Below are 15,537 nucleotides of genomic sequence, written 5' to 3' on the forward strand. Positions count from 1 at the left end.
ATTTTCATAAACAGAACATACAATACCTATACTCTTTTTGTGTTGATACTTCAAAATAAAAAAGTTAAATTTGATATATTTTAAAAACCTTAGAACTGAATGTTGAGTATAACAGATTGACTGACATTAGTATCCATTGTTTCAAAAAAGCAAACTACATAAAATGTTCAATTTTATATTATATCCTACAAAACCAAAAGATATCCATATATTTAAAAACCCCAAAAACTTTTAGTTCATTAAAACACTTGAATGGTGCTTCTGCAGAAAAGCAGCTGCCTACCCCAAGTCCTTCTCCTCTGAAAGTCACCACCCTCCTATCCATAAATGGATGTAGGGGCTGGGTGCAGGGGAAACAGATTTGTTGCCCATCTGCTTTGTTCCAGGAGCTATCAGGAGGCAAAAAATTAGCACAGACCTCAACCTTACCCTCAAGTTTTTAAGAAGCTAACAGAAAATGAAATAAGAGGTGTTCTCTGTTTTTATCAATAAAATGAAGAAAGACTTCATCAATGAATAAAGACATAGACAGAATTTGAGATACTTAAAGCCAGGTGTGGTAGTGTGTGCCTGTAGTCCCAGTTACTGGGGAAGCTGAGGTGGGAGGATTGCTTGAGCCCATTAGTTCGAGGCTGCAGTGTGCTATCACATCTGTGAATAGCCACTGCTCTCCAGCCTGGGCAACACAGAGAGAACTTGGCTCAAAAGAAAAAAAAAAAATTTGAGATGCTTAAAATGATGCCTAAAAGGATGGTTTAAAATGTGGATAATGCTGGTTCTTTGATGTTCTCTTAAGGGCAGTTAGGAAGAAAAGATTAGAAATAAAAAACTAGTATACTTACAATTATCATATACTCTTTAAAAAATATTATTTCAAATAGACAAATCATAGCTGTATACATTTATGGGGTATAAAGTGATGTTTTGATTTATGTATACAAAGCATACACTCAATAATCATTAGTTCTTGGAATTTATTGCCTAGCAAGACATTTACTGAATCTCAGTTAAAAAAAGATATATAAAAGAAGACCTCATCTTTTCTCCCAATGGAGATTTCAAAGGCTTTTTGCAGCTCCTTCAATTCGTTAATCTGGTTGCACAGTTGTTTTGAATGTGCTGCATGTTTTTCTTTCTCTTTTTTCATTTCCATTCGGTGCCAGTCAATAAAATTAAGTTTCCATTTACTTAGTTCAGATATGACATTTGTCTGAAAAATAAGTATACTGACAATTAAGTATTTTGTTCCGTAACATCACTTCTTAAAACTACAATGAAATTAGGAAACATTAAAAAATAATCAGAATAAGCAATCAACACAAGAGCTATTAATTTTTTCATATTTTAAGTAATTTTCTATGAAATCTTGCTGTTATTTTAAAAAAAACTTCAGGCCCCATTCACTAAGTCCCTTTGTTTATTCAAGGACTTAATGTCCATATGAATATGGATCGAGGAAAAAGGAAACACAGGATTATAGCCTAGGCTGAGCTATATGACCAGGCAGTTATAGACAGCAGGGAGTTGATCCTTTCTTCCCCAAACCATTTATCGCAGCATTCACCTTACATCAAATTGCTAAGTCTTTTCAACCTGCTGAGTGACCTAAGTAAAAATATCAAATAAGCATGTGTTATCAAAAAAACCTGGATATAAAACATGGTTAACTGAACACAGAACAGTTTAAGTGGTTTGAGGTACACTATTCCAATGGACTTACACTATTACTAGAAGTATGAAACCTGGTCCAAGGAGGGAAAGTGGTAAAAACTATACTAAAAGATCATTTCTAGAATTTAAGGTTCCAAATAATAGAAAAATATAAATGCCATAAAGAGAACTCACATGACCATAATTTCTCCATGTATGTGAATACTTGATTTAGTTTTTTCAAATTATATATTTCAGAAAAACTGTCATTTTCTCCTTTTTTTTTTTTTTTTTAAATAGTAAAAAGTTTCCCACTTCTGCAATATTTTGTTTTACTTAGAGGCCACTAATATCATGAAAGTAAAAATAAATTTTCATAGATTTATCAGTTATACATTGTGGTTGCTATAAGAGTGGCTATAAAATGAATATACATTGCTAAAATCAGATCTTTTGTTTCAGACAAAAGGAGACATTTTCATTTGTCATAACTAAGATATGGTAAAGGCTCAATATGTCTCAGTCAACATATGCTGAGCCTTTCAAAACATCTGAGAAATTCAGTGGAACATGTATGACTGTTCCAGCAACTATTTAAAACCTGGCAATTCAAAGCATGGTTTCTAAACCAGTAGCATCAGTGGGGAGCTTGACAGAAATGCAGGTTTGGGCCCTGCCCAAAACCTACTGAGTATGAAGTTGCAGTTTAGCAGGATCCCAGGTGATTCGCAAGTACATTAAAGACTGAGAAGCACAGATTTAGGACACCAACTGATCTTCTCAGGAAACAAAAGATTTTTTTAAAAACTTTTTAATTCAAAGAAAAGAATCAACAGTATAATCAAGAGCAAAACTGTTACACTGCATATTAAACAACTGCAATACCTTAAGACCTGAGCTCCAAAGATCAAGTACATTTTCCATCTTCTGAAGGTTTTCATCAGAAACAAGAAAATCGCTCACAATTATTTCATGGCCATCTGTAAGACTAGAATTAGTTGCTGGTGAGGAAGAGTCATCTAAAAGATGTGAACTGAAAAAATCCATGACTGGGTGAGAAGGCTTCCTTGGTGATAACACTGGTGATGACCCTAGAATAAAAGAAATGTTGTAGCAGTCAAGCTGAATTGAAAATTGCTCAAATTGGTAACGAATCATATTAGAAGGCTAAAAGATGTCTGCTACCTATGGAGACCAAGAAAAATGCAGAGAAATTACCTTTCAGGTGTACTTTAATTTGGTTATTTTTAATTTCACTACTGCTACTGATTTAGGGCTGACTAGCATGAGATACCTCCTACACTACCTCCATCTCCCAAACTAATGACCTCTATCCCACATAAGGATGCTTCATATATTTATCCAGGTCCAGCCTGAGCTGAAACTATTATCAACCATACCATATTACCACTAATTAAGTGCTTTCTATGTTTCTGTAATAAAAACATTATAAAGATTAGCTCTCATAGCATATGCTAGCCTAAAAAATAGGTATTATTATCTCCATTTTACTGATGAAGAAAACTGAGGTTCAGAAAGGGGTAATTTACCAAGGTCATAGTGGTTGTATACAGGTCATTGTTACTTTATATGTTTAACACTGGGATGAGTCTTAATATTACTAAAATTCAACAATAAGTAGAAAGAGACTAGTAATTTAGCTTTTGAGAAACTCTGTTGTAAGGTATCCTGTTAGTCTTTTATCACAGAGGTGAGAAATATACACATCTATATATGTGTATATATATATGTATGTCTATATATACGTAACTCAAACCCTGTCCATACACAGGGACATGGGGGAGAGCCAGAGCCCCAAAGAGAACTTGTATCTACCTCTAAAAAGCACAAAATAGAAAAGTTAATATTTTATCACAAATTTATGCTGGAATTGTAGACTATCCATCATCGTTTCTCACAAATCTCAAATTTGTTATGAGCATTCTAATAATGAAGATGAAAGAGCTTTCCTCCCTTACTAAATGAATCAAACAGACAAATTTACCATAGAACGTGTTGCCTAAAAGTAAATCTTTCAAGAATTCTTTGCAAAATGAAAAATCATTCCTTAATATGTATGCTTAGCATAAAAAATATAACAAGGTTTGGGCTAGTCACACTATGAAACATTACTTATGTGTTTTGAGAAAGGTCAAGAAACCCAAAGAACAAGGTAGAATGACAAAATACATGAACATTCTCTTTTATGGGATTTTAATTATTCTAATCATGTCAAGGAAAAAGTCTCAATCTGATTCCAGTATGTTTTTTGGGGGGGGGGGCAGGGGAGAGACAGAATCTTGCTCTGTCACCCAGGCTAGAGTGCAGTGGCATCAGCCTAACTCACAGCAACCTCAAATTTCTGGGCTCAAGTGATTCTCCTGCCTCAGCCTCCTGAGTAGCTGGGACTACAGGCATGCACCATGATGCCCAGCTGATTCTTCTATTTTTTTAGTAGAGATGGGGTCTTGCTCTTGCTCAGGCTGGTCTCGAAGTCCTGAGCTCAACCTTCCTGCCTCAGCCTCCCAGAGTGTTAGGATTATAGCCACTGGTATGCTTTTAAAACTTCTTTAGCACTTGCTAATCTCTTATTCCAACAAAGACAACACAGGCATCAAGCTAAATGCAACATTACTGGCAGTATTTTGACAAAATTTAGTAGCTTTGTTTTTGTTGTATTTATTTTTACCATTACTTTCTATATGTAACAAGTGCATATTAGTTTTATGTTATATTCAGTAATGACTGATAAAAAGTTTCCTTTTAAAATGAACTTAAGCTAAAAAGTGGACATATTTAACAAAAAACACTAAATGATAGAATAGGTGGTATAAAGATAGGATGAAAATCATTACATTGGTACACAAATGCCTGAAAGTTGGGAAAAAGGGCAGTGGTTTATAAAAACATTTAAAATTGGCCAAATTATCTAATATCCCATTACATCTTTTAAAATACTTGCCCTCTAACTTAGCAATTTAAAAAAAGGATGCCACACACTATAATGCATTAACTTGTCTTAATTGTACATTTTGGAATCTTAAAAAATTATTTTAAATATTATCACTTATATTGGCAACAATAGCATTTTGAAATCCTGCCAGTAATATGCCAAAATTATTCCTTTTACTACATAGAGAATATTCATCAAACCACAAAATGTTGTATATTAATAAAAATAAGCTAAGGAAAAATCATACCATCTGTCTTTGGATGACTTGAAATATTGAAATCACATCCTTTTCCAACTTCCATTGCAGTTTCTCTTAATAAAGGGTTATCTCCTGCTGAAAAGAAAACTTTTTAAAAAATTTAACTGAACCACTCTTAAATAAAATGCTTAATGATACATACCTAATTTAAGAAGGTAGCAGTACATAAGTAAGATTTTAGAACAAAAATATACAATATGCTGGGTACACAGGAACACTAAGACAAAGAACAAGAAGAAAGAAAAAAACCTAAGACTAGAATGAGACTTATTATATCATTGATAAGCTCCATCTGACACACCAAATATGGGTGAAAGATAATTCAGTCTACCACAGTATTCAATTCACAATAAGACTACACTAAGTGGGTGAATCACATTAGAATGTAGAAAAGGATTTGCTATCTTATGACACTGGATATTTCCAGGGGCCTGCTGCTTTTCACTTGGGGCAAACTAAAGTGGCACTGGTTCTCCCAAACAAGGACCTTTACTTTCACTTCAGGAACATTTAGTCAAGAGATGGCAAAAAGGAAACTGGGAAAAATCTGGAGGAATGGCTGTGTTAGAAGCTTATATATATTTTGCCAGCTTTGATACATGCTGCTTTATACTAAGCGACTGCAATACCAAGAATAAAAAGAATGTGATGATAAATTTACATAATCTAATCTATCAAAGGCTACTTATGAATCAGGATGCCTAAAAGATATCTAAACTCACTATATGTTATATGTTTTAATCTCATATTCTTTTTGGAAAAGGCAGAGCATAAATAAATACTATCTTACATGGGAAAAAAGAGTAATGATCCTAAACCTCAGGTGATTACCTTGAAATGCTGAAGGTTGGAGCAAGAGAAAGACCCCTGTGTTGTATCACTGGGAATAATAGTACAGTAGTACTTTTGGCAGTGGGAAAGGAAACAAGTTTTTCATAATCCCCTTAAGGGTAGAGGTAGATAGGGCTACAATGCTGAATTGCCTATTTAAATTTATAAGAGAGTATGCTGCACTTTGAGTTCTCAGTAGTAATGGCATGTTGAGGTACACAGTGTAATCAAAACATGATCAAGTTCACTGATGTAAAATGAGTAATTCCAAGGTTCATATCTCTTGAAAATCAGTAAAATGTGGATAGAAAATTTTCTGTGTTAGAATGTTTCAGTGTTAGAATAAATAATATATTTTTAAGGCTCTAGCCCTACGGTTTTATTTGTTGTTCCAATGCGGTAGGCCAAAGACTAAGGCACAATGAAAAATCCATGTCTACAGAGGATGAGAAACAACAGACACTAGGGTTGTTACCTACCAGAAACCCAGGAGCCTTTTGACTCTGAGTAGGCTGTGTCATGTGCCTTCAAGGACAGGGATCCTTGGAGCTACGCCTATAGTGTGATAACTGTTCATTATCTGGGCTGTTTTAGGAAGGCTTTCTGTGCCATTTCAAAGAACATTTAGAGTGAGCTGTTTGGGATTTCGTACTTTACTAAATAAGAAATGGAGGTAAAGGAGCTTTATCTTCCATTCTCTACCTTTCACTCATCTACCAGCACACATCCTGGCTTGTATTAGCTCTCAATTGTTCTCAATTATGAACAATGGGTTCACCATTGTGATGATAATCTAAACAGTACTCTATGTCCATATATAAAATACTGCTGACGAAGTACTAGTATGTGGTTCATAGAGTAACCTAAGGGATGCTGAAGGCCACCTATGGACCATCTTTAATTTGGGGCTTAGGGATTTAGTTTTCAAGATAATCTTGGCATAACACTGTTGGAACAAGTACTGAGATGCAACATACTCCACTAAGACATGAGATTGCTATGGTGTTGCTTTATTACTTTTCATCAAAGTAAGAGTCAAATGAAGTCCAAATAAAAATCCAGCTGCTTAGGTAAGAGCCAGGAATAACATTAAAGTGTAAAAAGTTCCCTCAGATGATACTCAGAAACACCAATGGTTAAGAAGAATCATTGATCTGGAAAGGCAATTTCATAATCATAAGTGAGTTATTAATAAACTCAATAATATCTTAAATTAAGAGATACTTCAAAAATATACCTAACCTTGACTATGAAGAATATCATCAATTGCAGTAGGAATTCTAACATCTGGCACCACTTCTCCCCTAGGGTGAGATGACTGTGAAGCACTGGATTCAATATTTGGAGTCACTATAGCATAACGAAGTAGTTCTTCATACTCTTCCTATGAGAAGCCAATAACCAATAATTTATTATAAGTTACAATTTTATAATATATTCAACTACTGGATTTGTTTGTTTTTAAGAAATTTAATTACCATAATAGAGTCACATGCTTATCACAGTACAAAATGTTTTAGCATTTATTCCATGCTTGAGCCCTTTGAGTGCTTCTTGGGTGATTTTTATATTTATGATTAAAAGTGTGAAGAAGTGATATATTCTGTGGATGATTCAACATGGAATCAAAAATTTTCTGTCTTATTTTTTATGGTTCAGATCAGTTTAATTGAAGATAAGACTATTAAAAAGCTACCATTTTCAGAATTTTCTTTATATTATGTAACCAAAATAAAATATAGAAGCAAATTTGATACTTAAGCTTATAAAAGCCACACTGGCCTTCAATCACCCCCCCCAACTCCCCCAATTTTGAATGTACATTTATCAAGGCAGTTTAGCTGTTTTTGCTAACTGACTTTGTGAGAAGTAAATGTCACATATTTGAATTTTCAAAATAAATCTATACAATTGTAGTTTTGTTTCAATCTGCTTTCTATATTGGAATTTTAAGTAAAATTGCTTGAAAAGAGAGTTTATGCTATTTGAAAACTGCTAATCTTTAGGGCACTAAATGTAAAAGAGTGACTTGAGTTTCAACCTTGATTTACATATTTAACATAGATACTTACATGTAGTAAATATTAGGTATAGCAAATACAGATTTTTATGTATGTTAAAGCTAACAACAGAAGAGAAACACAGATAGTCCAAAGAGAAAATCTTTAAACAATTCAATTACCAGAATCTCCTTCCTACTGCTATAATAAACTGTTCCTTAGTGATGTCCCCTTGGTAACAATAAACATCTGAGTTTTAAACTTACATTTCATGATAGCAAATAAAAGTCACTATTTCACATGATGGATATCGCTGAGGTAGAAGGCTCTTATTAGAAAAAAATTATTTAGACTATCACAATATGACATTTAATTTTTACACTGACAAAACTATAATTCTTCAAATGGATTTAAATACCCTTAAAGTTTTAAAGTATACTTCCTGAGCCATTATCAGTTTTCTAGTTATTACAATAAAAGGAAATTCCCAAATAGTTTGATAAATTGGGGCCATACACAAGATATTCATTGGTTCCTATAAACCTGGATGTCTGATTTGGTTCTAATAAACCAATAAAATATATAAAATTTCAAGGGCATAGAGACTGCAAATGGTCCAGCAGCATCCATTTTCTCTTTATTTAAGTTAATAAAGTTCCAGGGTTTGACTCGGGCAAATGGTCACCTAGCTATATTTCCCAGCATCCCTTGTGTCTAGGTGTGGCCAAGAGACCTGATCTGTGGGACGTGAACAGAAATGATGTGTATAACTCCAGGTGAAGTCCTTAAAAAGGAAGCTACTTGTTTCCTATTCCCCTCTTCCCATAGGCTAGACGTGTTGGTGCACTAGCACCTGACAATGACATGGTCAATACCCTAGCACATGGCAGAGCAAGCAGCAAGAGAGAATCAAACTTCAAGGCACTCACTTAAGCCACTCTTACTTGGTTTCTGTTAAAGCAGCCCAGACAATGCCCTATTATACTTTTCGAACAGCCAAAGTAAATTTTTGATTTTGGCTAAGAATATATAAAAGTGTGGCTGTTATGGACTGAATGTTTGTGTCCCTCCCAAATTCATATGTTGAAGTCCGAACAACCCAATGTCGTTATATTTGGAAATGGGGTTTCTAATGAAGTAATTAAGGTTAAATAAGGTCATCAGCTAGGGCCCTGATCCAATAGGATTAATGTCCTCATAAGAAGAGACACCAGGAGGCTTGTGCACTCTCTCCTCCCATGTGCACATAATGCACTGAGGAGAGGCCATGAGGACATAGCAAGAAGACAGCTGTCTGTAAGCCAGGAAGAGAGCCCTTACCAGGAACTCACCCTGTTGGACTTTGACCTGGGACTTCTAGCCTCCTAAACTGTGAGAAAATAAATGTCTGTTCTTTAAGCCCCCAAATCTATGGTATTTTGTTATGGCAGCCCAAGCAGACTAATGTGATGGCTATCTTATATTTTGAGGTCCATGAAGTTTTTAGAGTCTCCTTCCTCTGGTGGCAATTGTAACTAGATTTACCCAAATTAGCTCTACTCAATCAGAGTTAGCTTATTACCACCTCCAGCCTGTAGGAAGGGAGGGGAAGTAGAAGTTAGTGGCCTTAACTTGTGACTTCCCTAGTCTGACCTCTGTTCTGGATCAGAAAAGTGGAAAAAAAGAAAAAAATCCAAACATATTTCAAAGTTCCCACAATGACTGTGACTTAAAGGGGACATAAATCGGCATATATCAATAGAATTCAGTGCTCATATATTCCAATTTATTTTAGGGAAAGATTTTAAAAATCAGTTATTTAAATGACTATTTTACAGTTTCATATATGTAGATACAGGCAAATGGGTTATTTTAAAATTAAGGATCAAGTAAATAATATTGCCTTTCTTAATTGTCAAAGACAAGCTTTTTTTATGGTAAACAAGAATCCATGAGTAACAACTCAAACTTGTAATTTTGCCTTCTCTCCCCCCAGTAGCTGGATTGATATGACCATGAAATATAGCTCCACCCATCTCTCAACCATCACAGTCAGGACATCTTGGCTGACAGTGTCGAGCTGCACTTAGGGGAAGTTACCAGTGCACAAGAACCATGGATGCTGCCCATCCCTCAGCATTTACCATCTTCTGGTTTATGGAGCATTCACGTAACTCAGACAGTAACGAAAAATCCCGTAAGGGGAATATTCATTTATAAGGGGCTTTAGATTTATATATTTACTACATATGTAAAAATATATATATTTTTTATGTTATTTTATTTTTAAGATTATTTTTTGTATTTATATTTTGAAATGTTTCCATTAGTGGAAGCTAAAATTAACACTGTATCTATAGGGAATATGGGCAGGTTTTCAACTTTAGTCCAAGAACCAGTAGGGTCATAAATTGAAGGTTACTAACAGACTCTCAGTTGGGCTGATATTACAAGCGGTAACCAATAACATAAAATGATTTCTGGCAGGTCTAGAAGGTTCTTCCCCTCTCTCTCTTAAATTTTACTCTAGAGGTTTATTTTATTTTATTTTTTTATAAAGGTTTTTTTTTATTTAAAATTTTGTCTCTTGACAAAATGACAATCTGAGACTTTATAAGGTGTTTACATGTTAATATAAATGAGTTCATTGGTTCTTTCTTGAAGTTTGGATAAGGCAGAGATGAAAGGTGCAGGAAAGTACTGTCACCTAAAAAGACAGCACTACATGGGACGTACCATCAAAGGGAAGGCTAGGGTGAAACATCTGTGTCACAATCCCAGACTACTTTTAACCTAGTGAATATTCAGATATTTTCCCAATACCTTCCTAATTTCAAAATCCATGATTTCAATTAAAGGAACATATTTGTTTCATAAAATATTTTCCTACAGCTTTTCTCATATTATACAGTGTCAATAACAATTTACCTAGGCATAAACACAATGTCCAGCTTTTTTTCTCTTAAGTGACAGAACTATAAAACTTAAGCTATAACATTTAATTATTCTCCCACTAAAAATCTACTTTAGAAATCTGAATCCATATTTTTTATGATGAAATGAAAGAAATTTAAAACATTTCATGTAAACACCACATCTTCTGTAGTCAATCAATCCATTTTATCTGTCAGTGTCCAGGTCCTGAGCAACAGATTTTGCTGAATGTTGTGGCAACAGAGACTGAAACCTCAGCAAGCAGAACACAAGGGAACCTTGAGCTCTAGAACTTTGAATGCTTTGATATTGTATTAATTTGCATTAAAAGTGAAAGTAGCATTCATGGGAGGTAGATAAAATGAAAAAATTTCAAGAAAAAATGTTTCTTGAAATTTTCACCTTCTCTCACTGTGCTGGTACAAAGCGTGTTTGAAGAGTTCATGACTATTTTGTAAAAGGTTAAAACAAGGTAAAGTAACTCCCAAAATTAGTAAAGTAATTCCTAAGGTTTGATAAATTGAAAGTCTCCTTTGTAGGTAGAATGAACAAATAAAAAACATATTTTTAGTTTTCCCTTAAAATATTACTTGTTTAAAATTCAAAAGGCGTGGCAAATTTAGACATTTCTTCCTACCTGAAGATCTGAAGAGACAGAGCTGCCTCGATCAGACTCATTTTGCACAACTGGAAGTGAGTATTTCTCCTCATCTGATGTCATTCTGCACAAATACTATAAAACAGTAGAAGCTAACTTTAGTTTTTTCCCTTGATATTTATAAAATAAAATAAAATGCTTTCTAGATACACATAAGTGCAACAGTATCCTAACCAACAAATAATCTTCATGTGATACGTTTAAATCACTCATTCAACATATTGAGTACCTACAGGCATAAATCACTGGGCAAGAATAAACAGTTAAAGACCCAGTCTCAACATTAGTGAGTTTATAAATGTTATTACCTTTCATGAAATGGAGGCTCTTTTCATGAGAAAAGAAGAATGAAAGGCTCTTTAGAAAATTCCCAGTGGGGACTGTTGAGGTTAATAGACTGTGAACACTGACTGTTCTTGAGCAATGTGTGACAACCTGGGTGCTGTGCACTTTTATGTAAGATACTGATCCACGACAGAATGAACAATTTGTGCAAATTCCCTTCTTGGGAAAATTACCTTTGGGAATATTATTTTAAGAAAAGTTTACACAGAACAACAGATTCAAATATATGCATAGAAAACTTGTTGGAAAGTCCTAACCAAAATAATAATAATGATAATAAAAATAAAAGTACTTTTAATGACATGTAACCAAATTATTTAAAAAACAGTGACTACTCAACCTATCTAAACACAGGTACATGTAAGACATTGATAAGGAATGTAAAATGAAGAAGTCCTTGTTCTCAAGGACTTTACAGTCTGTAGAGAGGGCCAGACATGTATATGATACAAATGATTGCTTTATGAATAAACTGCTGTTAGACCCTAAAATAACAGAGGTACAAATTAGGGAGGCAGGAGTAGCCACTTTTCACACGGTGAGATTCCATGGGTGTAAAGAAGTGGGAAAGGAGGCAGAGAAAGTTTTTATGGAGATGACCCAAGTTTTGAGAAGTGAAAGATGGATAAAAGGCATGAGAATATTCTAGGCAGTAAAGCAGCAACAGCAAAGACACAGAGGCATAGACTTACATGCCAGGAACAGCAAGTAGTTTGGTAAGGCTGAAGCAAAGGGTGCAAAGCAAGGCTTGCTAAGGATGAAATGAAAAGGTATGGAGCAGCCAGATCATGGAAGATGATATGATGATTTGTCATATTAAAAAGCTGGGTCTCTATTCTAGAGAAATCATTAAAATGTTTTTAAAAGGTAGTTACATGATCAGGCTTGTTTTTTAGAAAGATCACTCGGGCAGATTTGATGATGGACTGGGATATTGAAGAAAGATCAATTGAGAGCCAACTACAGTAGTCCAAGAGAGATATGTTCCCTTGGGTAGTAATCATGGAGATAAATGAGGACCTGAGTCTAGGAGGCAGCAGTGGGAAGGGTATGGAGGTTATGACTACAAGACAGTTGTGTTATGGCAGTGGAAATGAGAGATAATGGTCAATAATTGGTTAAGGGGTTAAAAGGAAGAATTGTTGATGGGTTCCAGATTTCTGGCTTGGGTAACTAGATGGATGGTGCCACTCACCAAGGCAAGGAATGTAGGAAGATGAGCAGGTTGGGAGGAAGGACAACGAGTTCAATATCAGATGTTTTAAGTATGAGGTTGCCTCTAAAGCATTGATGTAAAGCTGCAGATATGCAGTCCATGGCCACAGTTGGCTGTGTGGTACACCACTCCAAGGTCTGCCATTCTCAACGGCTACACTGTGAACAGTGTTTTCTGGAGTTAAGCAGTGTAGGAGCCCTGCATTGGAGGTATAGGTTGGAGATCCAGTTTCAGGAATCACTAGCATAATGAGAACTGCTGAAAAAAGGGAATGAGATTACCTACAAAAAGTTATGTGAGAAAGAGTTCTTATCCTGATGTTCACACACCCAAACTGTATGCAATATTTTAATCGTAAATGCATATGTGTATTTTTCTAGAAAGAGGATCTTTACCTTCCAATGTGTTCAGAGGGAATCATAACCCTAATAAAGTTAAGGACTACTACTGTGAGTGAGAAAGGGCTTAAAGCCAGAACCATTAACATCTAAAGGGAACGAGAGGAAGACTCAGCAAAGAAGACTGAAAAAGAAGTAGAATTATGGGAGCAGCATCACAATAATTTTGAGAAGGGAGTAGTCAAAGTTAGATGCCAAAGAAAGATGAGGATTGGATAGAATCCCCTGAATGTGGCAATCAGGAAATTTCTGTGACATTTGCTTGAACAATTTCAGCAGAAAGTGGGACAGGTCTCGATCATAGTGGGCTGAAAAATAAATGAGGGATGAAGAAATTGAAGTAGAAAAGATACAAGGAAAAGTGCAATATGAGAATGGAAATATAGGTTGGAGCTAGATTGTAGAAAGGAAATTTCAGCTTTCTTCGATGAGTATCACTGTGTATACACATCCTAAGTAAACTAAATCTCAGCATGACTGTCTTTAGTTAAGCCAATTAGGGAGGATAAAATAAGCACATATATCTGCAGCCAGGAATGACCGCTTCTCTGACTTCAAATCCACCACTGTGGTAACTTGGTCCATTATATATTTTCTTCAGGATTTGTTTGTAGACCCGCTAGGTAACAGCAGTGGGGAGTAGGGTGGTAATGATTATTTATTAATAAAAAATAAATGAGCTGATAAGTCTGGTGAGACCTCAAAAATTGTTTCTTATTATAGACATTGCAGACACAAAACAACGATTGCACATTTGGAAAATATGCTATTTTCCATCTGGCCTGTTTTATGCCAACAAAGTATGACAATTTATTTGAAACCCTACAATAGTAGAAATTTCCTTACTCTTTCTAGGTTCAGAAACAAAGGAGAAAAGTGAAGCTTGTTTTAATGGATGGCAGATGTATATCAGTCCACTACATTTTCAGTATTTTCTAACCCACGTTATCAGAAACCACAAGATCAAAACTTTTGTTGCGCTTCATATAAAATGACGTCATACAAAATGACGTCTTAGTAATTACCTGGCTGGTAAGGAAAGAGGGGTCTGGGATTTTAAATGTAACTCTCAAGAGTCAGAGGAAGAGCGAGTTAACGTGTAAATTGGCAGCAGGGTGATGTCCCCTCACTCTTCACCAGTCCTAGCTGCACGCAAGGAGAGGGGGCGCGCCAGTCCCTCCTCAAAGCAGGGACTAGAAGCAGAGGGAGAAGGCAATTGCCAGTAAGCAAACGCCTAGAAGTTTTCTTCCATCACCTTCTTACCCAGCCCCATCTTAATCAAAATCTTAATTAAAAGCAATAAAGCTTGATACATGGTTATTTTTTCTCTGTGTTTTAAACGACTAGAACCCATGGGGACATTTACCGCTCAGCACCCCTCACTCCTGCCCTCCGTTCCCAGATGCCTCTGAGGGGAAACATCATCGACCTTCCCGCACAACAGCTGAAGCGCCCCCGTCGGGGCAAGACGAGCGCCAGGAGCGGACACCGGGCCAAAGGACTTTAAATCCCACTCCACCACTTCAGCCAGGGACGCAGGGCCCACCCGGAGCGCCGCTACCCACCGTCGCCGATCTCGATCAAACCCCGACTCTTCACTCGCGTTTTCTCGCCGCGTGGCTGCTGAAACCACAGCAAGCACAGCCGCTACCTCGGCAGCAATCTGACAGTTTCAAACTGCAGCGAGCAATTAAGGACGGCCCTGTACATTGGCCCCCAGCTTCAGCAATCTGCCTTTTGATTGGTCTGAGACCCAGGGGCGGGGCTTTGGGCCGCCGCGGGGAGGAGCCGGAATTAGGGTTCTTAAGAGAGCCCTGTCTTCTGATTCGGGGTTTCCCGAGGGGGCAGGGCCTCGGGGAGTCCCGCCCAGCGCTGGGGACTGAGTACGGCGCATGCTCAGCTCCGCTCTGCGGCTGCGGACTGAGAAGGCGCTGCGACCGGATTTGGTTTGAGGTTGCTGAGGCGGGCTGAAGTAGGCTAAGGCAGCGTGCTGTTGGCTTTCAACAAGGCCAGTAGGCTGGGCGTGAGTCCTCCTGCTTTAGTCTGCACTAGAATTTTCTGCATTCACAGATCCCCTGCAACAGAATCACTTGGAGGTGCTTTTTAAAACAACGGATTCCTGACCCGGTTTTGTTGCTTCCATCGGCCTTGAAATCTGGATTTTTAGTAAACACTGCCAGTGCTTCTGATGCGGGGGTCTGCAGACCCGCCTGTAAGAAGTTGCTGGTCTAGTCTTAACCAATCATGTCAAACGTGTCATACTTCAAGGCAGGCTCTTCTGGTGAAATATCGACCTTACAATCTAGTCATAACT

General features: G+C 36.5%; 1 protein-coding gene across 1 annotated transcript in view; it reads right to left on the minus strand.

The window, feature by feature from the left end:
• POC5 (POC5 centriolar protein) overlaps positions 1 to 14,844 on the minus strand; it is a 30,593-nt gene extending 15,749 nt beyond the window's left edge. The window contains exons 1-6 of the mRNA XM_069492352.1: positions 14,789 to 14,844; positions 11,244 to 11,339; positions 6,936 to 7,077; positions 4,851 to 4,934; positions 2,536 to 2,741; positions 1,034 to 1,210 (exon numbers count right to left, since the gene is read on the minus strand). Of these exons, the coding sequence (XP_069348453.1) occupies positions 1,034 to 1,210; positions 2,536 to 2,741; positions 4,851 to 4,934; positions 6,936 to 7,077; positions 11,244 to 11,327 (693 nt within the window). The 5' untranslated portion in view covers positions 11,328 to 11,339; positions 14,789 to 14,844. The remainder of the gene's footprint in view (positions 1 to 1,033; positions 1,211 to 2,535; positions 2,742 to 4,850; positions 4,935 to 6,935; positions 7,078 to 11,243; positions 11,340 to 14,788) is intronic.
• Between the last annotated feature and the right edge of the window lie 693 nt (positions 14,845 to 15,537).

This window comes from Eulemur rufifrons, chromosome 17, assembly GCF_041146395.1.
Source record: "Eulemur rufifrons isolate Redbay chromosome 17, OSU_ERuf_1, whole genome shotgun sequence".
NCBI classification, from domain to species: domain Eukaryota; kingdom Metazoa; phylum Chordata; class Mammalia; order Primates; family Lemuridae; genus Eulemur; species Eulemur rufifrons.